We start from the raw sequence: 27,461 nt of genomic DNA, 5'->3' as shown, positions 1-27,461 counted from the left end.
ATAAGGCAAATACCCAACTCCCCAACCCTAACACTAAAGCCAGAATACCATTTAACTCGAGTTCAATATTTTAGCTTTTATGTAAAATTGGCCTGTGGTGCTATCCTACGATCTGCTGGGTTTTGACAATTGTATTCACCTGGGTTAGCAAAACCCCTATCAAATAACAGAAGGTTCTTCATGGTCCTTCCCAGTAGATCTCCCCCCACCTCCCCCCAGAGACCACCACTCTTCTGATTTTCTCCCGCCACGGATTAGATGTGCCTGCTCCAAAACGGCACAAAAGGCAGTCACACAGTACGCACCTTTTGTGGAAGGCCTTTTTCACTGCGTGAAGTTTTTGATACTCTTGCAAGCTGATGCATGTATCAGTAGTCCACTCCTTTTTCCTGCTGAGTGGTGCTCACTGGTATGAATACGCCACAATGTATCCATTCACCTGCTGATGGACACCTGGGCTGTTTCCAGGCTTTGACTATTGCAAATAAAGCTGCTCTGAATAATGGGGACAAGTCCTTGTGTAGACACATATTTTCATTTATCCTGGGTAAATAATTCTGAGTAGGGCTGTTGGGTCGGAAGGGAGGTACGTGTTTACTTTTATAAGAAACTGCCACACCGGTTCTTTCAAAGCAGTGGTGCCGTTTTATATTCCCACCAACAATGGGATGTTTGGGAATTGGGGTTGGTTTCACATCCTCCCCAATATTTGCTGTGGTCCGTCTTTCCACGTTTAGCTAAGCTGGTGTGTGTGTAGCAGTATCTCATCCTGGTTTTAATTTGCATTTTCCTGAAAGACAGAAAATGTTAAGAATCTTTTCAGGTATTATTTGGCTACTGGCATCATACTGTAGTGCTGTTCAAATAGTTTAATTGGGGTGTCTGTCATTTTATTATTGAGTCATGCAACTTTTTTATATATCACTAGAGGCCCGATGCACGAAATTCGTGCACGGGAGTGTGTGTGTCCCTCAGCCCAGCCTGCACCCTCTCCAATCAGGGACCCCTCGAGGGATGTCTGACTGCCCGTTTAGGCCCGATCCCACTGGGCCTCACAATCCAGGACTGCTGGCTCCCAACTGCTCGCCTGCATACCTTCCTGATTGCTCCTAACCGCTTCTGCCTGCCAGCCTGATCACCCCCTAACCACTCCCCTGCCAGCCTGATTGATGCCTAACTGCTCCCCTGCCAGCCTGGTCACCCCTAACTGCCCTCCCCTGCCAGCCTGGTCACCCCTAACTGCCCTCCCCTGCAGGCCTGGGTCCCTCCTAACTGCCCTCCCCTGCCAGCCTGGTCACCCCTAACTGCCCTCCCCTGCAGGCCTGGGTCCCTCCTAACTGCCCTCCCCTGCCAGCCTGGTCACCCCTAACTGCCCTCCCCTGCAGGCTTGATCGCCCCCAACTGCCCTCCCTTTAAGGCCTGGTCCCTCCCAACTGCCCTCCCTTGCTGGCCTTCTTGTGGTGGCCATCTTGTGTCCATATGGGGGCAGGATCTTTGACCACATGGGGGCAGCCATCTTGTGTGTTGGAGTGACGATCAATCTGCATATTACTCTTTTATTAGATAGGATAGAGGCCTGGTGCACGGGTGGGAGCCAGCTGGTTTGCCCTGAAGGGTGTCCCGGATCAGGGTGGGGGTTCCCTTGGGGCGTGGGGCGGCCTGGGCGAGGGGCCTGTGGTGGTTTGCAGGCCAGCCACGCCCCCTGGTGACCCAAGCGGAGGCCCTGGTATCTGGGGTTTATTTATCTTCTACAATTGAAACTTTGTAGCCTGGAGCGGAGCCAAGCCTTCTGCTTGCTCCGTGGCGGCAGCCATTTCCATTGGGATTTATGTATCTTCTATAATTGAAACTTTGTAGCCTTAAGCGAGGCCTGGGCCGGCCAGGGTGTGTGGAAAGCTTGGCTTCCTCCATTACCAGGGTCAACCCTAGCCTCCTGCTCTTTCCAGCTCCGTGGCTGCCGCCATTTCTGTTTGGGTTTATGTATCTTCTATCATTGAAACTTTGTAGCCTTGAGTGGAGGCCTAGGCAGGCAAGGGCAGGCAGAAAGCTTGGCTTCCTCCATTGCCAGGGAAACCCAAGCCTCCCTCCTGCTCTCTGTGGCCGTAGCCATCTTGGTTGGGTTTATTTGCATATTCGCTCCGATTGGCTGGTGGGCGTGGCTGGTGGGCGTGGCTAGTGGGTATAGCGGAGTGAGGGTTAATTTGCATATTACTCTTTTATTAGATAGGATAGATAACAGTGTTTGCCAGATGCATGTTTACAAATATTCTCTCCCAGTGTGTGGCTATTCATTTTTTAAATCAGTATCTTTTGATAAGTGGATTATTTTAATTTTTATGAAGTCAATTTTATCAATTGCTTTTTTTTTCTGATTATTGCTTTCATAACCAGTATGTTCTACCTTGGTGAATATATACCATGTGCGCGTGAAGCTTTTACCTACTCCCAAGTCATGAAGACATTCTATTCTCCTTTCGAAGCTTCATAATTTTAGCTTCGGTATTGAGGTCAAGTCAGTTTTCGTGTATGATGGGAGGTAGAGGGTACGTTTCACGTATTTTCCTACATGGAGCACATACCTGGTTATTCCAGGACCATTTCTTGGGAAGCTTTTCCTTTCTCCCTGGAGAACTTTGACACTTGTGTCTAAAAGCAGATGGCCAACTAAGGGCAGGTCTATTTCTGGGGATTCTATTCTACTGATCTATTGTTTGTTAATGCCAATACCACAGAGCTTTGGTGATCACAGTTTTATAGTAAATCTTAACAAGTCAGGTAATATGACTTCTCCAGCTTTGTTCCTGTTCAAAATTTTATTTTTTTAAAGGTGCTTTTTTAAATATTTTTATTTATTTATTTTTTAATCAGAGAGGAGGGAGAGGAAGAGATAGAAACATCAATGATGAGAGAATCATTGATTGGCTGCCTCCTGCACGCCCCCCGCTGGGGATCAAGTCCGCAACCTGGGCATGTGCCCTTGACTGGAATCGAACCTGGGACCTTTCAGTCCGCAGGCCTATGCTCTCTCCACTGAGCCAAACCGGCTAGGGCCATGTTCAAAATTTTAGATTCAGCTGATACAACTCCTGCTGGGATTCTGATTAAACTTACATAGAACTCATAAATCAGTTTCAAGTAAAATGGAATCTTAACAATACTGAGTCTTCTGGTACAGTATCTCTAGTTAGATATTTCTTAATTTCAAAATGGTTTATAATTTCCTTGTTATTTCTTCTTTGATCCATGAATTATTTAGATGTCTGCTGTTTAAATTTGAAATATTTGTGATTTTCCTAGGTACATTTTTGTTACTGATTCCTAACTGAATTCTGTCGTGGACAGAGAATGTATTGTGTGTGACCTCAATCCCTTTATGTTTATGGAGACTCGTTTTATGGCCCAGCATATACTCTACTTTGGTGGCCTTGAAAGAAATATATATTCCACTGGATGCAGTGTTCTACAAACATCAGTTCTTTAAAAGTGATTGGTAAGTGTGATTCAGATCCTCCATGAATGTGCTTAGCTGTTCCATCACCTAACAAGAGAGTGTTATGGAAATCTCCCACTGTAATTCTGGACTTGTCTATTTCTCTCTTTGATTTTGTCAATTTTTGCTTCATGCATTTTGAAACCCTGTTGCTAGATAAATGACACTTCCCTCTTAGTTAAAATGGGAGCTATGATAGCACCTATCTCATGGGGTTTTGGTAAAGACTCAATGGGGGACATACACATAATACACTGTACCTGCATCCAGTAAATGCCTAATTAATGTTAAGTATTATTATTAGGGTACTAGAGGCCCGGTGCACAAGATTCATGCACTCGGGGGGGGCGGGGGAGGGGGACGGGACATCCCCTCAGCCCAGCCTGCGCCCTCTTGGGGGAGCGGGCCTAAGCCGTCAGTTGGACATCCTTAGTGCTGCCACGGAGGCGGGAGAGGCTCCCGCCACCTCCGCTGTGCTCGGCAACCGTGAGCCCGGCTTCTGGTTGAGCAGTGCTCCCCCTGTGGGAGCACGCTGACCACCAGGAGGCAGCTCCTGCACTGAGCATCTGCCCCCTGGTGGTCAGTGTGCGTCATAGCGACCGGTTGTTCGCCATCCGGTCGATTTGCATATTAGCCTTTTATTATATAGGATGACATCTCTCTGGACAAAAGATGAAATAATCTGAGGTAATAGTGACGAAATAGTATGAAATCACATAAATAACAACATATATTAGCCTCATCCTGTTCAACTTCTATCACTGTCTGCTTTTGTTTTATAATCTTTCAGTTGTCTTAGGGAAAAGAAATGTTGTAATGGGCTCACTAAAGAATTACACAGAACTGTTAGCTCAAAAAGAAATATGCTTATCATTTATAATAAGCAATGGACACTGGAAATGATAAGAATGTATTCATAGGAAATTGCTTAAATAAATTATGGTCAAATTATATGCTTATTTCACATGTAATATAACCATAATTTACATATGTTGTATAGGAGGAAAAAAAGACTAAAAGGAAATATACCAAAAGATTAACATGATCTTTTACGGACGGTGGGTTTACACATGATTTTCATTTCCTCAGTATTCGTTACCATATTTCCAAGTTTTCTGTAATGAACAAGAATCTTCTTATAATTGAACTAGAGGCCCAGTGTACGAAATTCGTGCATGGGTATGGTCCCTGGGCCTGGCTGGCTATCAGGGCCAATCAGGTCTCCCCCCGCCTCCCGCTTCCCTCGCTCCCTCAGCACCCTGCCACCACTGGTTACCTGCCATGTTCCACGCCTCCCCCTGGTGGTCAGCACACGGCATAGCAAGCGATCAAACTCCCAGTCTCCCAGTCGAACTCCCAAGGGGACACTTTGCATATTAGCCTTTTATATACATAAGATAATGCTTTGAGAAAAATAAATGTAAGTAGTTTTATATACCCTGCCTGGCTTTCTATCAAGGTTTTTGGTCCTTCAGACTTAAAATTTTGATCTCCAACATGGGGATGTAAAGACATGTTTATACCTGGAGATGCTTAGAGAAAAGATGATATGGGGATAAAGGAGGCCATAATAATTACCTCCAAACATCTATTTTAACTAATTAACTAATATTAACTAATAACTATCTTAACTAGCTAACAAATGTCTTAACTATCATTTGGGAGAAAGTTAACAGATGCCCTTTGTGGGATGGGATGAGGGCCCGTCTTGGGGGAGAGCTGTCACAAGACGCCTGGAATGAGCTGCCTCAGGTTATACACGCTCAGTACATATCTGCCAACTGTATTGGAGAGGATCACGAAAATGACATTTCATTTTGTCACGTCTGGAGAAGAGACGGTGCCACAGGATAGTTTCAGAAGTAGGAAGGGCACTGGAAGATGACAAATAAAAACTCCAAGAAGGCCTGGCCAGTGTGGCTCCGCTGGCTGGAGAGCCAGACCGTGCGCCAAAAGGTGGCGGGGTGATTCCCGTCAGGCACGCATGGGCACGGAGGGGGGTGGGGGAGTTGCGGGTTAGATCACTAGTCAGGGAACCTGCAGGAGGTAAGTGATCGATGTTTCTCACAGCCGTGTGTGTCAGTGTCTCTCTCTCTCTCTCCCCCCTTCCTCTCCTAAAATTAAGTTTTAAAAAGCATATTCTCGGGTGAGGTGTGGGGTAGGGGGGACCCGTAAGGAAGCAGGGAGAAAGCCACCCCTTGCATAAATCCTCCACCTCAGATGTGCGACCCATGCTCCCGCCCAGGCCCCTCCTGTACTCTGTGCCTTATTGAGCCAAGCTGGCTTCAAGGAGACCTCAGACCCAGGATGCTGGCCAAGACCTCGTACAGGGCAACTGCGTGCCTGCCCCGACTCCACCGCCCCGTCCGCCCACCGCGCCTTCCAGGACGCTCCTGAGGGCCCGTGGGCTGCGGGGCCCGCTCCACCGCAGCCGAGTCTCTACTCCAGTGTCACCCATCGTGGGCTCGGGGTCCTGGAAGCCCTTCTACTCAGACAGCCGCAGCTCGAATGGAGACATCTGCGTAAGCACCTGGACGACACCCCGACAGCAGCCGCCTGGTTTCAGGGGCAGGGGACCCCCAGTCCCGCTGGGTTACTCCGTCCTCGCCACTGTTAAGTCTGAGAAGGCACGGAATGCTGAACGGGGCGGCGTTTTGTGAATAATATGCACAGAGCTTACACGTGACACATAACAGGCAAGAAACACAGCGAATTCCGTTTGGATTGTACAGGAAACAGAAAGAACTTACAACAGATCCACTTAGTCCCCACTGCCTCACATCCTGCCGGAACAGCCCAGCCACCGGTCAGCCTGCCATGAAGACCTACCCGCCCTAGTCGGCGGGCCTGGTATATCCCGGCTGCAAGGACCTTGGACACTTCCCGGCCAGTGGTCTGGACTTGTGTCCTGAGGATTCTGGGCTCTGAGAAGGCTACCCCCCACCCCCAGCCCCATCTGTAAGGGGAGGTGCTTCATTTGAAAAGGCTTATTGCTTTAAAAGTGTGTATTTAAGCCATGGATCTAGTTCAGGGGTGGGCAAACTTTTTGACTCAAGGGCCACAATGGGTTCTTAAACTGGACCGGAGGGCCGGAACAAAAGCATGGATGCAGTGTTTGTGTGAACTCATATAAATTCAAAGTAAACATCATTACATAAAAGGGTATGGTCTTTTTTTTTTTTTATTTCAATAGTTTTATTCATTTCAAACATTTTAACAAGAAGAATGTAAACACTAATTATTATAATTTGAAACTTCAAAAAATGGAGGAATCATAGCACAATAACATACCTTATATTGAAGATGGCAAAGGCAAAATAAAATTGCCTAACAAAGGAAAGGTACAAAAGCCTTTCAAATTAAACTTAAATATAATAAAATAATTTAAAACTAAAACAAATAGAAAAGAACAAAATGTGTAAACAGTAAATTAAACATTTTCTTTAGTGCAACTTCCAAATGATGCCCGGGACGTAGATGTAGATGGCAATGTAGACTGGGTTGAAAGGTTTTTGGTCTTTAAAACATCAACTTCAGTGGGAACAGTGTTGTTGGCCTCCTTTTTAGCTAATGCTCTGATACTGTGCTCTCCAGGGGCGTGTCTCCCTACATCACCACGATAACGTGTCTACGCATTCCCAGGGTGATGTCGGGGGACGCGTCCGTGGGCATTATAAGGAGCCTCTGGAAGATGGAGAGGTTGTTCCTTCTACTGAATGGGGATATAAACCCGCCCACTCAGAAGAAGGAGCTGCGGCCGTGTTTCCCGACGTTGCCATGTTAACACTGCTGCTGGTGAAGGAGTGGAGGGGAGAGCAAGAGAACCCTCTGCTCTTTCGGCTCCATGGGCCGGATACAACAGCCGAACGGGCCGGATCCGGCCCGCGGGCCATAGTTTGCCCACGGCTGGTCTAGTTCAACCTTCTTGTTTTATAGATAAGAAAACAGGCCCAGAGAGGTCGGGGGGATTCACGCAGCGTCACACAGCTGGTAGGTCAGAAGGAGACTTAAAGGTCCAGCCCCAGTTGCCGGGGCATGGACGCCGCCGCCCCACCGTGTGGTTTCGCTTTTAGGTAAGTTCTGTGCGCGCAGAGGACGCGGCCTCCAGCTGTGACAGCGACACGCGCGTCCAGACGGAGAGGTGGGTGCAGACCTCGCCACGATTCCTTCCCCCCCGCCTCGCCTCCTCGCCCCTCCCCACGTCCCAGGAAAAATACTTGGCTGCCAGGCAATGACTTCATCGTTTTCCTTCTCGCTAATTTGAATACTCTTGTGGGAGAGCCAGACAAAGAGAGAAAATGATGAATGACTCCTTGTGCAATGCAGAAAAAATGTGGCGTTTGGGATCGCAACGTGACGGAATCCCCCTCATGCAGAAAGAGAACATGCTGCTCTCCACCGCGCAGAGCATGCCCGGTATCTCGGCTCCGAGCGCCGGGGGCCAACTGGGAGGCGTGTGAAAGATTTTAAAGGGGCAGATGAAAGCAAATCAACCCTCACCTCCGAAGCAGGTAAGTGTTTTATTGGAAAGGAAAACAGAAGTTTTTCTAAGTGAGTCACAAAGCCGCGTCTGGAGAGAAATGGAAAAGGGGGAGAGGGATGCTGAGTGGGGCGAAGGAAAAACATCTGCTCGGTCATCCAACACAGTTACAGGTTTTCACCAAAAAAACACTTTTTTTTTTTTTTTTTTAACCCAGAACTCAGCCTCTGTCTCCTCACCACATATATACAGGTGAGCGATCACACTTGAATTATCGTGATCACCAAATTCTAAGAATATTTAACATTTCCACTTAGAAACTAATGTTCATTCATAAACCAAGTGGGGGGTTTTCTGCATTTACAGAAGTTTTTTTTTTTTTTAATTAAAATATATTGGAGCTCTAGCTGGTTTGGCTCAGTGGATAGAGCATCGGTCTGCGGACTGAAGGGTCCCGGGTTCGATTCCGGTCAAGGGCATGTACCTTGGTTGCGGGCACATCCCAGTGGGAGGTGTGCAGGAGGCAGCTGATCGATGTTTCTCTCTCATCGATGTTTCTAACTTTCTATCCCTCTCCCTTCCTGTCTGTAAAAATCAATAAAATATATTTTAAAAAAAAAAGAATAAAATATATTGGATATATAACATTGTGTAAATTTAAGGTGTAGATGTTAATTTGATACATTTACATATCGATTGCCCCTGTAGCAGTAACTAGTTCATCTTCCATCTTCCATAATTATCCTTTCTTTTTAGTGGAGTAATTAGGTTCTAGTCTTCTATTTAGCAAGTTTGATGGCTACAATACAATACTGTTGTCTCTATTCCCCGTACGGGGTGTTAGATCTCGAGGAGTTACTTATGGGCAGACCTCGCTTTACTGTGCTCCGCAGATACCGCGTTTTCATTAACATCAAGGCCAGACCCTCCACCAGCAAAGAGGTCATGATTTGCTGAGGGCTCAGATGATGGTTAGCAGTTTTTAGCAATGACGTGCTTTTAAATTAGTGTGCCCATCTATAATAATAAAAGCACAATATGCTAATTAGACCGGATGTCCTTCCGGATGTCCTTCCAGATGAAGCCGGGGCTGCGAGGGAAGCCCGGGTTCCGGGTGCCAGAGGGAAGCGGGTGCCAGCAGCCAGCGGAAGGAGGGCCTACTCTTGCACGAATTTCGTGCACCGGGCCTCTAGTTGTTTTATGAGACACAGTGCTATTGCACACTTAATGCACTGCAGTACAGCACACACATGACTTCTCTGCAGTGAGAAACCAAGCAATCCGACTCTGCATTGCAGCACGCCCTTTACTGTGATGGTCTGGAACGCACCCACAGTGCCCCGAGGCCGTCTGAGCAGGCAATGCTTCCACAATACCTGTTCCTCCCCTTCCCCGCCCGCTGGTAACCACCACTTTACTCTGCTTTTATGAGCTTTCTTAGAGTCCACGTATAGGCAATATCAAACCGTACCTGTCTTTCTCCACCTGGCCTTTCTCACTCAGCGTAATGTCCTCAAGGTCTAGCCATGTTGCTGCGTGGCCAAGTCGGAGAAAGCCCGTTTTCACACCAAACATTTCTTGGCACATGAGGATCTTGGACACACTCTCCGTCCGCATGTCCATGGCTTCCAGGCCCATGGCTCTCAGCAGCCACCACTGGGGGAGAGCACTGCATGGCTTAGTTGGGAGGCAAAGAGGAGACAAACCCGGCACCTACCGACCACCTGCTCCATGTCGCTACCCCTTTGACCCTCGTGACATGAGTGGCCGTCCTATGAGTGGGCATCCCTGCCTGCTCACTGAGATGAGACGTCGGGGCTCAGCCCCGGGCCGGCAGCGGACAATGTGCGAGGCCTGTGCTGCCATCAGTACCCACGCTGCCTGGCACGCATTAGCCAGGGTCCCATCAAGCTCCCTCTGCGCACTCTGGGGTCGTTTAAGGGGTCGTCTGAATGGCACTGTGGCTAAGACAGAACTCCTGTGCCCTCTCGAACGCGATGGGACCATTCCCAACCAGAAGAGGACCCGGCTCACTTCTAAACTGCAGCTGACACGCTTGGCTTTCTCTCTAAGGTAAACGGAACCGGGGGAGTAAAAACCTTAAAGGAATTCCCTGTCCCATCTTTATTGACTAACGTTTCTACCTTTTCTTGCTTTACTCCCTCTGTGGTCTTTTATACTTGCTTTCACAATAACAGAGGCATCTGACAAAATGAATATCAAATATGTGTAGACAGCCCTGACCGGTTTGGCTCAGTGGATAGAGCATCGGACTGCAGACTGAGGGGTCCCAGGTTCGATTCCAGTCAAGGGCATGTACCTTGGTTGCGGGCACATCCCCGATGGGGCGTGTGCAGGAGGCAGCTGATCGATGTTTCTCTCTCATCGATGTTTCTAGCTCTCTACCCTCTCCCTTCCTCTCAAATATGTGTAGACAATCAAGCAATTCCACAGAATAAATGTCTGAGGTGTGAGATGCAAGAGACGTACGCAGTGCTGGACCCATGCAATGCCCTGACTGGCACAGAGGGTGAGAGGTCTCCAAGGAAACGGGGGTGACGTGCATGGGTGACGCGCAAGGCGCGGCCCGGGACTGGCGGGACTGTCCACACCGCTGAACGCTGGCCCTCTCCACTGACTGCTCTTAGCCATGAACGTGATAAGGTGTTAAGATTGACAAAGAGAAAGTCTGATCTGAGAGAGAACTGGCTCCACGTATTTTAAGAGAAACATAAACATGGACCATGGTCTAGGTTTTCTCATCTTTCAAGACAAACTATACTAAAATAACACCTTTTTTGGGCAAAACAGTAACCAGGGATGCGCCATCCTGCTTCTAGTATGGCAAGAAAAAGCTGTCAAAACCTTCAACAAAAACTCTACCCCACCCAAACACAGACCAGGCCGACCGTGTCCTGGCTCTCACAGCGCAGCCGCCGGGGGGGGGGGGGGGGGGGGGTGCAGGGTGGAGGCGGCGGAACAGACAGAGTCACAGGCAGCGCTGCACAGCGACGAGAGCTCAGCAACCGCGAGCTGAGAGCCCCCCAGAGCCATCTAGGGGCGCCTTGCCCTGCCCAGCCTGGGGTGGGCTGCAGGCTGGGAGTGGGGGGGCGGCCTCGGCCGGGATTCCCCGCTGGGCGAGCTGAGCTGCGGGGACAGGAGCTGAGGGACGCACTTGCCAAGGGAACAGAAGAGAAAAAGCAGACACTGTTACCAGCGACATCACACAGACGAGGAGGCGGCGGCGGCCAGGTTCCTGATCTGCCCAAAGCTGCTCACGCAGCAGAAGGTGCAACCCGGGGCAGCATGCCCCCGCCGGACCTATGCCCCCCTCACACCCAGAGGCGGGTCCCTGAGTGAAAGAGGAACAGTGGTCTCCGCAAATACCTCCACCAACGGACGCCCTACCACGCGTCTCCCGGTTTTTGTTTATTTTTCCTAAGAGTCTGTACACCCTCAGAAGATGAAGGCCCCACCTCTGAGGACAGGTGAGACCGTGCTGGGGTTTGGACTCGGGTCCCGAGGAAGGCCCATGCTTCGGGCACAGCGGTCCCTGCCACGGCCCCGTGCCCCCGGCAGGTGGTACCCGTCACTCACGGGGCATCGGCCCGCACATGCCTGCACCCCACTCTTCTGTGGGCCGACGCTGAGAGAGACCCAGAACGTCCAGTTCTACTGGGAATGCCATCTAAACGGACACTGTCACCCCAAAACGGCACACGTCACAGTAAGCTGACTTTTACTTTTAAAAGTCAGTGACAAGCCCCGGCCGGCGTGGCTCAGGGCTTGAGCATCAACCTGTGAAGCAGGAGGTCATGGCTAGATTCCCGGTCAGGGCACAGGCCTGGGTTGCGGACTCCATCCCCAGTGAGGAGCGTGCAGGAGGCGACCGATCCATGATTCTCTCTCCTCACTGATGTTTCTCTCTCTCTCTCCCTCTGCCTTCCTCTCTGAAATCAATAACGGTGTGTATATTTTTTAAAATCAGTGACAAAATGTAAAAATGGACGTCCTAGAGCACAAACAACGTAGAGGCTCTCTGGAAAGCAAGAGGCCACTTTCGAATCCAACCGCAGGCGTTCGGGTGAGAAGGTTAGTCAGCCATCGAATGGGGACCCCAGTAAAGGCATCTGATGCGGAACATGCCTGAACAGCCCTTTCGACATGACCACCGAGTCAAAGGCTGGAGTTAGACCCTACGCCTTAATGTAGAAATAAACACTAAAATGGAGCTTTCTTTAAAACTCTCTGATAATTTTCACTTTAAAAGTACCAAATTGGCCCATAAAAAAAAAGCTCATGCTAATTATTCCAAAGCAATCAACTTCTTTAAGACCCTTTATTTCACAATTACGCTAACATCCCATTAATTTGGGACACTTACCCCTGTATTTACTCTTTGCTCATTACCTACGTGCACATTAAGAGAACACCCATAACACAATACAGGCATTAATATGTAAAACATCAACAAAAGCCATCTGGAAAGCTAATGAATAATCAAGGGATTTCAAATTAAGCTACAGAATTTTCCCTTAGAATCTTTAGGACAACACTGTCAAGTTCAATCTATTCACTTGGCCTCCAGAATCAATTTTTCAAACTTTATGACAGGTCTAATCGCTTCCACCTGTGTCTCCAGCTTGACTCTTGACTGGCATGCTACCAGCCAGGGTGAAAAGGCAGACAAAGATCCCTATTAGGACCTGGCTGTTTCTCTACTGTGAGGTCACTCAGCCATTAAATTAGTTCCAGCCCAATCTCTGTCCCCTCGGCCTCGACTTCGGGAGGAGGTGCGGCGTCGCGAGCAAGGGGAGCAGAGTTAGGAGAGAAGAAAGGGGTACAGAGCCGGCTGGGACCGAGCCGACACCCACGCAGAGGGAGGAAAGCTGAGACTGGCCCCCAAATTCTGAGACCAAAATACTGTCTTTCTTAAATGATGGTGGCTATTCTCCTCCATGCAATTCCCCCCAAAATGTTTTTCTTTAATATGTTTTTATTGATTTCAGAGAGGAAGGGAGAGGGAGAGAGAGATAGAAACATCAATGATGAGAGAGAGTCATTGATTGGCTGCCTCCTGCACACCCCACTGGGAATCGAGCTCGCAACCTGGGCATGTGCCCTGACCGGGAATCGAATGGTGACCTCCTGGTTCATGGTCGGGGCTCAAATGCTGAGCCTCGCTGGCCAGGCTCCCCCAAAATGTGTTTTACCAGGATTGTATGGGTTTGTTTTTCCTTGTCTGTCCTCTGGCGGTAGAAGTCAACTGAATTACATGCGAGGTTTCCCCAGCTGCCACGAGGCTAATCGGAAAACCACTGCAGCCTTCTAACGACGCTGGAGCTCCTGGGAGTCAGAAGGGCTGGCCGGCAGGCAGGTGCTGGCCTGGGAGTGTCGCCTGGGTGCAGAGTAGAGTTGAGGGGCCCTGGGGAGCCCAATCCCACAGCTGAGGGGGGAGCCCCCGGAGCCCCGATCCCGCAGCTGAAGGGGGAGCCCCTAGAGCCCCGATCCCGCAGCTGAGTGGGGAGCCCCTGGCGCCCCAATCCTGCAGCTGAGGGGGGAGCAACCGGAGCCCCGATCCCGCAGCTGAGGGGGGAGCCCCCCAATCCCACAGCTGAGGGGGGAGCCCCGATCCCGCAGCTGAGGGGGGAGCCCTGATCCCACAGCTGAGGGGGGAGCCCCCGGAGCCCCGATCCCGCAGCTGAGGGGGGAGCCCCCGGAGCCCCGATCCCACAGCTGAGGGGGGAGCCCTGATCCCGCAGCTGAGGGGGGAGCCCCCGGAGCCCCGATCCTGCAGCTGAGGAAAGCGAATCCAGGGCGCCGCTGCTGCGGTTACAGAGCTGGTTGGTGCCCAGCCTTCGGGCCCAGCACCTTCCCGGCCAGACGGAGCTTCGCGGCGCCAGGAACAATGCCTGAGCCACAGGAGCAGCTCCTCAAACACTTCATGGACCGGTCAAGCTCGCCCTGCATCGTGCTACCTTTGGGCCCGCTGCCCGCTGCCCAGCTCCCCACACAGCCCACACGGTGACAAAATGCGAGCCGCAGTTTGCCGACCACTGCTTAATCAATAAAGAAATTTAAAAAAAAAAAAAAAGAAACTCCCCTATTCCCTGCACTGACTCCCCCAGCACTCGCTCCCTCTGCAGAGACACTGGCTCAGCCGTAAATTTCACGGCCAGGAGGCGGGGCAGGGGGTGGAGGTGGTCAGTCGTGGCTCAGGACCCGCCTGCGCTCACACCCAGACATCAAATGCCAGCGCCCAGGGTCTCCCTCGGCACAGCGGCTTAGCTGGCTTTGCAGTCCCTGAGGAAAATAGGACGTCCTCCAAACAATTTGACCAAAGAGAAATTTCCAAACCCTCCCAGATTGACAGTAACGTAAGAAAAACCCTCGAATGACATTGACTAAGCAGCAAAACAAAACCAGTGTCACCACTCAAACAGGGACCCCCGCCTATGATTTCAAGTCCTGCAGGTGCTGGGGGCCGAGAGCGCACCTGTGTCAGCTGACGGACCGCAGCCTGAGAGAGGCCTGTGCGTCCCCGGAGAGCCTGGGGCTGAGCAGCGGTGCTAGTGACCAGGGGTGAGGACTGCCTTCCTGGAGGAGGGTGTGGGTGCGGGGCGGAGGGGAAGGGTATCTGGGCCTGCGCAGAACTGCTGCTCGCCAGGATGCACTCAAGAGCAAAGACGTGTCCTAAGAGACCAAGGCTAAGACCACCCACACCCCTGTGTTACTATGGACACCATGTCTAGGACAGATGCAAAGAAGGCCGATGGGAAAAACGGAGGCATCTGAAACGGTGGGAGGAGAGCTCCGTGGTACCCTGGACCGCCAGCAAGGTGAGCAGGTGGGTCCCAGAGCAACGGAAGTGAACATCCCTGGAGCCAAAATGACAAAGCAGTGAAGACGCCCCACTTCGGGCGCATCCTGAGGAGGCGGGTTCTTCGGAAAAAATAACAGTGCGGAGAAACTGTAAGACAGCAGGAGAAGAGGGAGGCCGAACATGAGATGGACGGACTCCACAGAAGACGCCACTGGCAGGAGTGTAGGAGCTGAGCCCGGCTGCTGGGGGGGTGTGGGGGGGAGCTGCGCTCACTCACAGGGTCGCCAGGAGGGGGTGCCAACTCAACAGCTCGCAGCACACATGCTCCCTCCTTTCTTAGGAAGGGAATTCTCGATATTTAGCCGGTACAGGTCCCAAGGGGTGGGGGTAGAAATAGGAAAACAGGATTTTAGAGACCTTATAATAAAGATCTGTATCTGCCAGGCCGGTGTGGCTCTGTGGTTGAGCTTCGGCCGATGAACCAGGAGGTTGCAGTTCAATTCCAGGTGGGGGCACATGCCCAGGTTGTGGGCTCGATCCCAGTGTGGGCTATGTAGGAGGCAGCCAATCAACGATTCTCTCTCATCATTGATGTTTCCCTCTCTCTCTCTGAAATCAATAAAAAAATATACACTGAGTGGCCAGATTATGATGATCTCTGAATGCATAATAATCTGGGCACTCAGTGTATGTATATATATATATATATATTAAGAGGCCCGGTGTATGAATTCGTGAACGGGTGGGGTCTGGCCAGCCTGGCCAGGGGGAAGGGACATGGGTGGTTGGCCGGCCTGCCTGCTGGTCAAACTCCTGGTCAAGGGGACAATTTGCATATTAGCCTTTTATTATATAGAATATACACTGAGTGGCCAGATTATTATGAGTTCAGAGATCCTAATAATGTGGCCACTCAGCGTATTTTTAAAAAGATCTATATCTAATTTAAATTTCGCTTCTAGTCCAGTCCATAGGAAAGAGCCACTCAGCTGCCGAGAAGCGTGTACGCAGAGAGAAACAAGCGTGGAGCAAACCCGGTCCGGGGCCTTCCTGCCCCACAGCGAGCTGACCCACGGACGTGATGCCATGTCATCATCATAAACATGCAGAGACAGGAACCATCCCACACACGCTGATGACAGAGTCTGACTCGGTTCCAGCGATGACCCCCGGCACTGAACGATGATGTAGGAAATTAGCGGGCACATGTGAAGCACATAAAAGCCGTGTCTGGGAGATAAAAGCTTTCGCTACGTGTTGGCTATTATTACCGTTACTATTACCACAGTGCGCTGTGTTTCCCGAAGGGTGGCTTATGTGGGATCAAATACAACACTCGCTGTAGGAGCGGTTTTGGCCTTATGCTTAGAAAGGAATAAGCCAAGACTTGAACCTCAGAGGGAAGGCAGGGGAGGGAGGGCGGGTGGGAAGAGCTCAGCCAAGGAACTTGTGTGCATACATGCATGACCCAAGGACACAGACAATGGGGTGGGGGGGGGGGCGGGAGGGGGCTGGAAGAGGTTAATGGGGGAAAAGGAGTATCTATGGCATACTTTCAACAAAAAAGATTTTTAAAAAAAGAAAGGAATAAGTCATGTGTTTCGCTTGTCGATCTTGTGGTTCTTTTGCGGACAATTCTGGCACTAAGGTGACCTCTTCCAGTTCCTTCCCTTGAAAAAGGCTACGGCCCCCAGGGACTTCTCCCCGGCTCTGGGCCTCGGCCTGGGGCTACAGTGAGTCACCGCCTGCCTCCGAGGGTAAGTCTCGGCGAGCAGCCACTGCTTCTCAGGATCTGCTCTGAGCCCAGCAGAGGGTCAGCCATCAGCCATCAAAGCCCTTTCCCTCTGCGCCCGACAGAAACCGGGCAGGAGGAGAACAGAAAAGATTTGTAAATGCTCCCGGGAGAGTGAAAATATCTTTCTTTCGTAAAAACAGAAAGTCTTAATCCCAGGGAAGTTTCCAGCTCCACTATCATCGAGCTCAGCTACCCATGTTTACAGAGCCACGCTGCGTAGACGGAATTCTTATTTTTTTATTAAAAGTTCCATATCAAAAAAGAGCTTTCCCATATTCAGGGTCCTGAAGCCGTGTGTTTGCATGGCCTTGTTTTCCATCCTAGACACAGGCTCCCCTGGGTGTCAGGAAACCCGAGCGCCCGATCGATCGCCCGGAGCCTCGGTCCGCGCACCCTAGCAGGGCGCCACAGGCGTCGTGGTATCGCACTGCCCACCACACAAGCACACAGACCGTTATCCAATGTTTCAAGATCGTCCAACATGAAGGAATCTTCACTTACGTTCCCGGAAATGCCAAAGAAGGTCTGGAAGTGCCAATGTTCTCCCATCCACATTTCACTTTCCCAAATCTTGTGTTAAATGCCAGATGTTGGTTTTCTTAGAAAATGTCATTGTAATGGGTCACCCTCTCAATATAACTGACAATATAACCGACTGTTCATTTGAGTAACAAAAGATGATCACAGGTTTGTACAGCAAGTAGGACTGTTCCACCTGCAAGAACAGGCGTCTTCTCTACTTGGGCGGGGGGGGGGGTGGCGGGAGAGGAGTGAAGGCTGGAGAGATGGGAACCCGGGGGGGGGGGGGAGGGGGGGCGGGGAAGTACCTATGACAACACAAACAGCTCAGGAGACAAGAACTGTGGGTACCAGGGCTCATATTCCCCTTCCTACTGCTCGCCCCACTCTGTCAATTCCCCTACACCAGTGGTCGGCAAACCGCGGCTCGCGAGCCACATGCGGCTCTTTGGCCCCTTGAGTGTGGCTCTTCCACAAAATACCACGGCCTGGGCAAGTCTATTTTGAAGAAGTGGTGTTAGAAGTAGTTTAAGTTTAAAAAATGTGGCTCTCAAAAGAAATTTCCGTCGTTGTCCTGTTGATATTTGGCTCTGTGGACTAATGAGTTTGCCGACCACTGCCCTACACCAGCAATGTCCAACGGCTGTGCTGCAGGAACTTTTAAACATGTAGCACCTGACTGTTTAGTCGGGGACACGTCCAATAGAAAATGACAACAGCCAACACAACAACAGGCATCTGATGTGAATGAATAAAAATCATACCTATTGCTCTGTGTCAAATCGGCAAAAACCACATTCTGTGCGCTGCAGATTTTAGTAATTAGCGTATGTGTGCCGTGAGAAGAAAAAGGTTGAAAACCGCTGCCTTACAAATGCTTGTCCTACATCCTCCATACTCAGTAAAGCTGCCATTTCCATGAGTCTGAGAATGAGGGTCAAGAAATGCTAACGTTACCGTTTGATATCAACATGCTATCAAATTCCAGAAGTTATTATTAAGAAGAGAGGCCAAATATTCCCATATGTTCCGTACATTGAATTATGCAGCTAACCAGGCAGTCTAACGGGGGGAAGTGTCTGAAAGCGGGGATCTGGGTTTTGGGGGGGAAATCTTACATTCCTTACATTTTAGTCCCATGTTGAAGGAAGATGCTTTTCTTCTTCACTCCCTCTGTAACCCTACTTGTTCAACTATCTCAAAATAAGAGCATTAATTAATACTGACTAATTTGGGAGTTTAAACAAGTCCTTTCATCTGTTTTCCATTTTTTAACCTTTAATCAATGTCCAGGAAACAGAAGGAACAGAAAGGAAAGTTTTTAGTAAATTTCGAGCGTCCACATGGGATGACAGAGTGCTCCAAAAATGTCTTGGGCAGGAACGCAGCAAAGTACAAAGCTCCGATCTGTTTCAACTGAACACGGCTTGCAAGTCGTGCAAACCTTCTCTCCCGACGCCCCTGCAAAGGACATAAACGAAACGGCTACCGCCGGCGCTGGCAACGCGAAAGCGAAACGAAAACTTGAACAGCAATGCCACCTGTTCAACGTGTCTTTTCACGGTGTGCTTTTCCCCAAGAACGTTCTGAAAGGCCTCATTACAAAAAGAGTCACAGGCACCGAAACGACCCATTCTTTAGAACGCACACCTGTGATCAAAGAACTGCACTTCATTTCCTGCATTTGGAGTCTCCTGGGACAGGCCTGCGCCTCCCTTCCTGACGGGATGATGGCGAGTTCTCGTTCGATGCGCCTATCCCTTCTCCCCAGCACTGGTTGGAGGGAACGAACCATCTGCACAGGTCCACTTACCCGTCCAGAAGATTCATGGTGGAGGACGTCACTTCCGCAAACAGAATCACTTTCCCAAGTTGCTTTGTCTGCAGATTTTGCCGGTAGATCTCCAAGTCAAAATGTGCGCACGAGAAGGCCGTCGTGTCGGTCACCACGGGGAGAGCCGTTGGGGTGACTTCTATTTCAGGCGTGTGGGATGGGACAAACTTGAGGGAGAGCTTGCTGGACTTTACTACTCCTCCAGCATCCACACATTTCTCCAGCCATCGCATCAGAGGGTCCCGGATGTCCTGCGTCGCAAAGAAAGAAACGGGAAGGTGGTAACGCGCCACTGCATTAGATGAGGGTAGCTTTTCCTTAAGATGGCACTGAGGTCACATAAGCACTTTCTAAGTCAGGGGTGGGCAAACTTTTTGACTCGAGGGCCACAATGGGTTCTTAAACTGGACCGGAGGGCCGGAACAAAAGCATGGATGGAGTGTTTGTGTGAACTAATATAAATTCAAAGTAAAGGAGCGGAGGGGAGAGCAAGAGAACCCTCCGCTCTTTCGGCTCCGCGGGCCGGATAGAACAGCTGAACGGGCCGGATCCGGCCCGCGGGCCGTGGTTTGCCCACGGCTGTCTAAGTCGTGACCAAAAAACGCTACATTCGTGTCTTCTGAACGCTGGAACTATTCTACAACAGGCAGTAAGGACGCTCGTGTGCTTAAACCACAAAAATAAACGGCTCAGAAACCAGGACGCAAGAAAATGAGTAGAGTTCTTTCTCACACTTTCTACCCTAAATTCTCCAAAGTCCCCTCCAGCTCTCGGGCTCACTAGGAATCCTCTAGCCTTCTTTGCATTTTCCAGAAAACACGTATCCTCACACTTTCCCCATGAGGAAACCGTTCTCCCATCTGGGAGAAAAGCCAAACCCCAGGTGGACGTGGCCACGAAGCCCGGGCACTGAGGTCCCGAGAGCATTCGGCTCGGCCTCCGAGCACAGTCCCCGTGTGCTGTTTCGTGGACATGCACTCTGTGGAGGAAGAGGACAGAATGAACAAATGACAGGCACAGGCAATGGAATGAATGTTGGTGTCCCCCCAAATTCTTTTTTTTTAAATATATTTTATTGATATTTTACAGAGAGAGGAAGGGAGAGGGATAGAGAGCTAGAAACATCGATGAGAGAGAAACATCGACCAGCTGCCTCCTGCACACCTCCCACTGGGGATGTGCCCGCAACCAAGGTATATGCCCTTGACTGGAATCGAACCCGGGACCCTTCGGTCCACAGGCCGACGCTCTATCCACTGAGCCAAACCGGTTTCGGCCCCCCAAATTCTTATGTTGAAATCCTAATCCCCCAAGTGATAGCATCTGGAGGTGGAACCTTTGGGAGGTGATTAGTCATGTAAGTGAGCCCTCCTCCATGGGGTTAGTGCCTTTATCAAAGCCACCCGGGGAGATCCCTCACCCTCTCACCAATGAGGACACAGCGACAAGACGGCCCTCACCAGAACCAGCCATGCTGGCACCCTGGTTCCGGCTTCCAGGCTCCAGAAGCAGGAGAAATAACTCTGTCCTTGAGTTATGTGGCCCGTTCGATGCCATTCTGTTTCACAGCCTGAACTGACTGAGACACTCCAAACCTCAGATCTGGCCACTAGCTATAAGCAACGCTGCTCCTTAAACGTTGGTCAGCCCTCTTGAGGGATTGGGTGAACAGGCCTGAAGTCCCTTCCCCACATTCCCAGGGCCGCTGGGTGTCCCAAGGGAACCACACAGGCTAAAGATACACAGTGGTGAAGCGGGCAAACCATCTAGATCACAGAAGTGTCTGCACGGACTCTCGCTTTCACTAGCCAAGCAGAGTGAGGTGGTGACACGGCGCGGCCGGCATAGGCAATGGGAGCCCCCGCTCAAAGTCAATGAAAACCAGAAGGGAACAGCAGGCAGGCGACAGAACTTCCGGGACCGAATAAAGCAGGGAGTCCTCTCTGGAGTGAGTTATCCGACACCAGTTAGGCATCATTCATCTAAGAAATATTTGTGTCTCACAAATAGTGCCACAGTGGACAGAGGACGAAAGGCCGGCGGGTGTACACACAACTACCGCAGAGTGTGAGGTGTGACAAGCGCTAAGAAAATTCACTCCCACAACTCCAATACACTTCCCTTTGGCAATGTGGTCCACCTGACTGGCCAAGTAGAATATCTGCTCTTATTTGCACACCAGTTGGGAGCAGATTCTCAAAGAATTATATTATCACTAGAGGCCCGGTGCACGAATTCGGGCTGACTGGCGATTGGGGCCGATTGGGGCCAATCGGGGCCAGCCAGCCGAAAGGGGATGGGTAGGGGCCACGGGAGGTTGGCCAGCCGTGGGAAGTTGGCTGTGGGAGCGCACTGACCACCAGGGGGCAGCTCCTATGTTGAGCGTCTGCCCCCTGGTGGTCAGTGCAGGTCATAGCAACTGGTCAACCAGTCTTCCGGTCATTCAGTCATAACGGTCACTTTACACTTTTATATATATAGATTACTATATCTACTAATTACAAAAGTAATATTCCCAATTATGTTTTTAAAAGCAATACTTGGATGCACAAACGCAAAAAAATGAAATTGATGAAAGCAATGCACGTTTTTCTTTTCTCTTATACTTCTTCCACATAATCTTTCAGGACTTACACAGAGGCAAGTAAATTACTCAGGACAAACAGGATCTAAAAGATATAAAATGAGGCCTAAAGCCTCTTAAGAAATATAACCGTATGCTACCCATAAATATTTACATTCACGATAGCCGAATGCAACTTTAAGCCATCAAAACCAAGTACACAAAGGAAGTATTTAGGCTCTACCACACCTGTTACCCCTGGATAATAGAATAAAATTCTGGTTGCAAGAAATATCAGCATTACTACCTGTTTAATGCAAATCTGCCTGGAATGTCCCCTCAAATGCACTCAAGTTACAACAATGACTGAAGAGCTGTACAAGTAGCTGATGCCATGTGTAGGAAAAAGGATTCATGATTCTTGGCTTAAGTCTACTAATGGCTACTAAGGCAGTGTAGATATTCTGTTGACAAAAGAGGTTTGGCTCATATATATCAAGGCAAATAGGCTGACATAAGTAGTGTTACCCAACCCCAATCCCAAATCCACCTAACTCTTTGAAATCTTTGAAGCCAATTAGTTCTATTGAAAACAAAAAACAACTGCTATCAGTTTTCACCCCAATGAAATTCATAACCTTCTAATTCATGTTTTTTAAAAAACATTTGAACTTCAAGAATTTAGTTTTTACCTTTCGCTAAGATTTCAGGCTAATTAAATACAATTTAGCTAGAACCAAAATCTGAATTTTTTATAGTTCCATAACTGCTGGCCCTTTTGAATTGGCCACAGCACTAGGGAGTCGATCGCTAGCCATCACAGGAAAAGGGAACGTGCCTTTGTTTCTTGCTGGAACACACTGCACACAATGATGAAGATACGAAGGAATCTGCCCAAAAAGTACCAGAACTGGTAAGTGAGTTCAGCAAGGTTGCAAAAGACAAGGTCAATATACAAAAACTGGGTGTATTTCTATATATTAGCCGTAAATATTTGGAGTCTGAAACTTCTAAAAATACCATTTTAATAGACCTGAAATATTTAGGGACAAATTAAACAAAATATGTGCCAGACCTGTACACTGAAAACTACAAAATACTCCTGAGTTGAAAATTAAAGGAGCTCAAAATAACTGAGGAGATATACCATGTTCATGGATTGGAAGACTCAATATTACTAAGATGACAATTCTCTCCAAATTGATCTATGAATTCAATGCAATTCCAATCAAAATCCTAGAGGGCTTTTTTTTTTGTAGAAATTGATAAGCTGGTTCTAAAACATATACAGAAATAGAAAAGACCTAGAATGACCAAGACAATTTGGGGGGGGGGGGGGGCGGGGTTGGAAGATTTATCTTTCAAGACATATTACAAAGCTGCAGTAATGAAGATAGTGTGATATTGGAGTACAGACAGACATAGATTACTAAAACAGAACAGGGTCCAGAAACAGAGCCACAAATATATGTTTGACTGATTTTCAACAAAAGTGCCAAGGCAGTTCACTTGAAAAAAGGATCCTCTTTTTAATGCATGGTACTGAAACAATTGTACATCCATATGCAAAAAACACACAAATAAAAAAATCTTGCCCTAACCGGTTTGGCTCAGTGGATAGAGAGTCAGCCTGCGGACTGAAGGGTCCCAGGTTCGATTCCGGTCAAGAGCATGTACCTTGGTTGCGGGCACATCCCCAGTAGGGGGTGTGCAGGAGGCAGCTGATTGATGTTTCTCTCTCATTGATGTTTCTCTCTCATCGATGTTTCTAACTCTCTAGCCCTCTCCCTTCCTCTCTGTAAAAATCAATTATATATATATATATTTTTTTTTTTAATTTATCCTGCATGTATACAAAAATTAACCTGAGCCCTGGCTGGTGTGCCTCAGGTGGTTAGGCGTCGTCCTGTGTACGAAAAGGTTGCTGGTTCTGACAGATGTCTCACTTTCACATTGATATTTCTCTCTCTCCCTCTCCATTCCACTCTTTTAAAAAAAAATCAATTAAAAAATCTTTTTTTTTTTAAATTGAATCAACGAATAATAGACCTAAATGTAAAGCTCTGAAACTTCTAAAATAAAATTATAGGAGCAAAACTTTCTGACCTTGGGATAGGTAAAGCTTTTCTCAGACAGAACAAAAGAAGCATGAACCATAGAAGAAAAAAATGATAAACTGGACTGCATAAAAATTAAGAACATTAAGAACTGCTGCTCTTCCAGAGAGAAAGTTAAGAAAAATGAAAAGACAAACAACAGACTGAGAGAAACTACTCTCAATACATCTGTCTGACAAAGGACCTATATCCAGAATAGTCTCAGGTCCTTAAAACAGAATTACAAATAAACAAACAATTCAACTTAGAACATCAGTGAAAAGGTTTGAACAGAAATACCCAAAAGAAAACATCAGGTGGCCAAAGAGTACATGAAAAAATACCCATCATCCTTTGTCACCAGGGAAATACAAACTGAAGCCACAATGAGGTACCGCTCCACACCCACCGGAACGGAGTGCAGCTAAGATAAGAGACGTTCAGGATGCTACGTACGGTCCCATTAGAGCCATTTCACCCATCACTCGTCTCACCGGCTACATTTATCCATCCACAAAGATTCGGTAAATGAAGCATAGCCATCCCTCTGATTCAGTGTTAGACTCGAAATAGGTATTACCATCTGTTTGTGGTTTGGTCCTCCTCTTCCCGAGATACACCTTATCTTCACCTCTAAAGGTGTCCTACCTCAGAGACACATTGGCCTCTGCAAATAATCACTTTAGTTGTGCCTCCGTCATAACACTGTAAGTTGCTAGGCAACCAGCAGTGTGTAAATCAGAAAAGGAATCCACACAGGCATGGAACACAAGCTCGTTTTTATGGCTGTCTCGTTCTCCAATACGCTCAAGGAAACAGGAACAGACAACAACAACAAACCCGTTCCTACCACTGTAGTTTACAAACTGGCGCGTCACAGCCACTGCCACATGGACCATAAGGACACGGCACAGCACACCTTTATCACCAAAAGGTGACGCTCCTGTAAGAGCAGGGCTAACCTCATTGAAGGGGGACAGAGTAGCCTGGACAGGTCCAACACCCCGGCTGGGAGAGAGCCCAAGGGGGCTGGGGGCTGGCCGAGGGGACCCCCTCTGGAGGGACCACCCCTCCCAAGCCAGCCCTGAGGCCCCACGTGGGCCCAGCACCAAGATGAGCTCCCCCACACCCAGGGCCTTCACTGGTGGCCAGCGGGGACCTGAGATGACAACCCTGGGATGCCAAAGGGATTTACGACAGGTGGGCCCCGAATCTCTGTCCGCCCTCGGCACAGCCACTTCCAGGCCCCGGTGCCTGGGACACAGTAGGCACTCAATAAATGTCGGTCACACTGTATTCCTTTTATTGTGTAAACGTATCGCTCAGGCTGAGGCTCCGAAAGGCCACGAGTTTACTGCGTTTTTTGTTACCTGCCAACTAGCGAAAGAGCACAAAAGGCTGGGTGGACCCGTAAAACAGAGGTAATGAATAAGTCATTTCTAACGAGGCTGGTTTTACGGGCATCACACCTCCACTGGGCCAACTGGGCTCATTTGAGAGGTGAAACCCGTTCTGCGAGTGTGGGGACAGAGAGAGAGAGAGAGAGAGAGAGAGAGAGAGAGAGAGAGAGGCGTCCACCGCCTCTACGAGAGAGGCGCTCACTTTGGGCTCGACATCCGCAGAAGTCTCCAGGGCCTTCATTAAGCCTGCCTGCCTGAACCGCCGCCACTTGTCCCCGTCCAACACAAACAGGCTCCCGGGGCTGGGGACGGGCGTGGGACGCCAAGAAGGCTCTGCGCCGTGAGCCCGGTGCGGGTGGGACACCTGTGGGGCGCCCTGCCCAGCTCGCCCTGGGGTGGCACGTCCTGGATGGCACACACCTGGGCACACACAGGCACAGGTGTGACCTCCCACTCCTCCACGATGCTGAGTGGGCGGCAGGCCTGGCCGATACTGAGGTCGCAGAGGCCACCATCCTATACAATTTGCCCCTCATCTGCGGGCCCGGCCTTGACCCTCTGGAGAGCTATGCGTGGGGCAGGGACCCCAGCTCAGAACCGGGTCCGCAGCTCTGCCACCACCAGCTGGGAGGCCTCTTTCCTTCTCCTTTTTTTAAATCCTCAAGGATGTGTGGGTGGTTTCTGTTTGTTTGTTTTAGAGAGAGAGGAAGGGGGGAGAGAGAAAAACATTGATCGGTTGCCTCCTGTACGTGCCCCGACCAAGGATCAAACTTGTCACCTACGTATGTGCTCTGACCAGGAATGGAGCCTGCAGCCTTTTGACGCTCTGACCCACTGAGCCACCCAGTCAGGGCTCAGTGTCTTCATGTTTCAATCAGCTTCAAGATTCAATGTTTAGTCCCAAATGTTTGCCCCTCAGTAGAAATTAGAACAACAGCTCGAGGGTTGCAATACTAAAATAGCCATGGTGCCTGAAGAGAGAAGTGGCAGTTTGCAGAGGGTTTAGGGAAAGCCCAGAGCTTTCTATCCAGCCCACTATTTTAACAAAGGTCCATGTGTTCAATGCTGTCACCATGACACTGGAAAATTCCGAGAGTCCCAGGGAACACCACATGGGGTGGGGCCCGGGACACCACCTACATGTGCAAAAGGGCAGATGTGCACGCAGCACTCCGAGGACTCGGGCTAAGGAGTCTCGTTGCAGAAGGAGCCGCTGACCGGCCAGCGGCATTGGCATCGTCTCGAACCTGGGAAGCACTCTGATAAAAGATAAAACTCTCCCCACTTTCCCCTGAACTCCGTCTTGTCAGCTTTCCTTAGGCACAGCAACAGCTGATTCTTTTCGACTGGTGAACGTGGTTGTTTACCAAACTCCCGTTCCACCTGAGTAACGGGTGACTGAGCGAGACCGGACGGGGCGGCGAGTGGGAGCTGCCGGCTGCTTGGTGCTGGCCTGCGCCCCAGCCCGCGGGTCTCCCCGACACAGGAGTGGGGGAAGCACTTCACAGTGCATTAGTGGGAAAGGCCAAACGCTTTTCTTTTTCTTTTTTAATATATTTTATTGATTTTTTACAGAGAGGAAGGGAGAGGGATAGAGAGTTAGAAACATCGATGAGAGAGAAACATCGATCAGCTGCCTCCTGCACACCCCCTGCTGGGGATGTGCCCGCAACCAAGGTACATGCCCTTGACCGGAATCGAACCTGGGACCCTTCAGTGCGCAGGCCGACGCTCTATCCACTGAGCCAAACCAGTTTCGGCAAGCCAAACGCTTTTCAATGTTCTAACAAAATGCACTGACTAAAGGCCTACTATGGGCAAAACACTGGGAAAGTGATACAAAGATTGACAACATACGGTGCTTGCCTTCAAGCAGGGGTCCTCAAACTACGGCCCGCGGGCCACATGCGGCCCGCCGAGGACATTAATCCAGCCCGCCGGGTGCCGCTGCCTGTCCTGCTTAGCAGCCGACTCGTCCCGGGCCCGCAGTGCACATAGGAATTTGTTCATAGTTTTTTTTTTTTAACTATAGTCCGGCCCTCCAATGGTCTGAGGGACAGTGAACTGGCCCCCTGTTTAAAAAGTTTGAGGACCCCTGATGGGTTACAGTCTAATGGGGCAGTCAGATACTCACATAAATAATACAAGGGATTTGTACACTACTTACCCTTTACCAAAAAAAAAAAAAAAGCTCATAGAAGCAAGCAATCAGAGCTCTGGCCAGTGTGCGTCAGCTGGTTGGGCATTCTCCCATGCACCAAAGGACTGCCGGTTAGAGCCCCGGTCAGGGCACATGCCCAGATTGCAGGCTCGATCCCTGGTAGGGGTGTGCAGGAGGCAGCCAATCGATATTTCGCTCTCACATCAATGTTTCTCTCTCTCTCTCAAAAAAAAATCATTTTTAGAAAATCTTCAAAAAAAAAAAAAGCTGAAAGAAAAGTTGTAAATCCTGTAACTCATG

The 27,461-nt window shown here is 49.5% G+C and overlaps 1 protein-coding gene across 2 annotated transcripts in view; it reads right to left on the bottom strand.

Annotated features, from left to right (window-relative positions):
- The window catches only part of HLCS (holocarboxylase synthetase), a gene marked incomplete at its 5' end in the record, with an annotated part of 172,011 nt that overhangs the window by 99,882 nt on the left and 44,668 nt on the right, over positions 1-27,461 (bottom strand). For both annotated transcript variants that reach the window (XM_080658290.1, XM_080658289.1), the window contains one exon: positions 18,921-19,192. In XM_080658290.1, coding sequence (XP_080514416.1) covers positions 18,921-19,192 — 272 coding nt within the window. The remainder of the gene's footprint in view (positions 1-18,920; positions 19,193-27,461) is intronic.

The sequence above is a fragment of the Plecotus auritus genome, assembly GCF_963455305.1.
Source record: "Plecotus auritus genome assembly, chromosome: 2".
NCBI lineage: Eukaryota > Metazoa > Chordata > Mammalia > Chiroptera > Vespertilionidae > Plecotus > Plecotus auritus.
The sequence above is the reverse complement of the archived record's forward strand: the minus strand, read 5'-3'. Positions and strand labels throughout refer to the sequence as shown.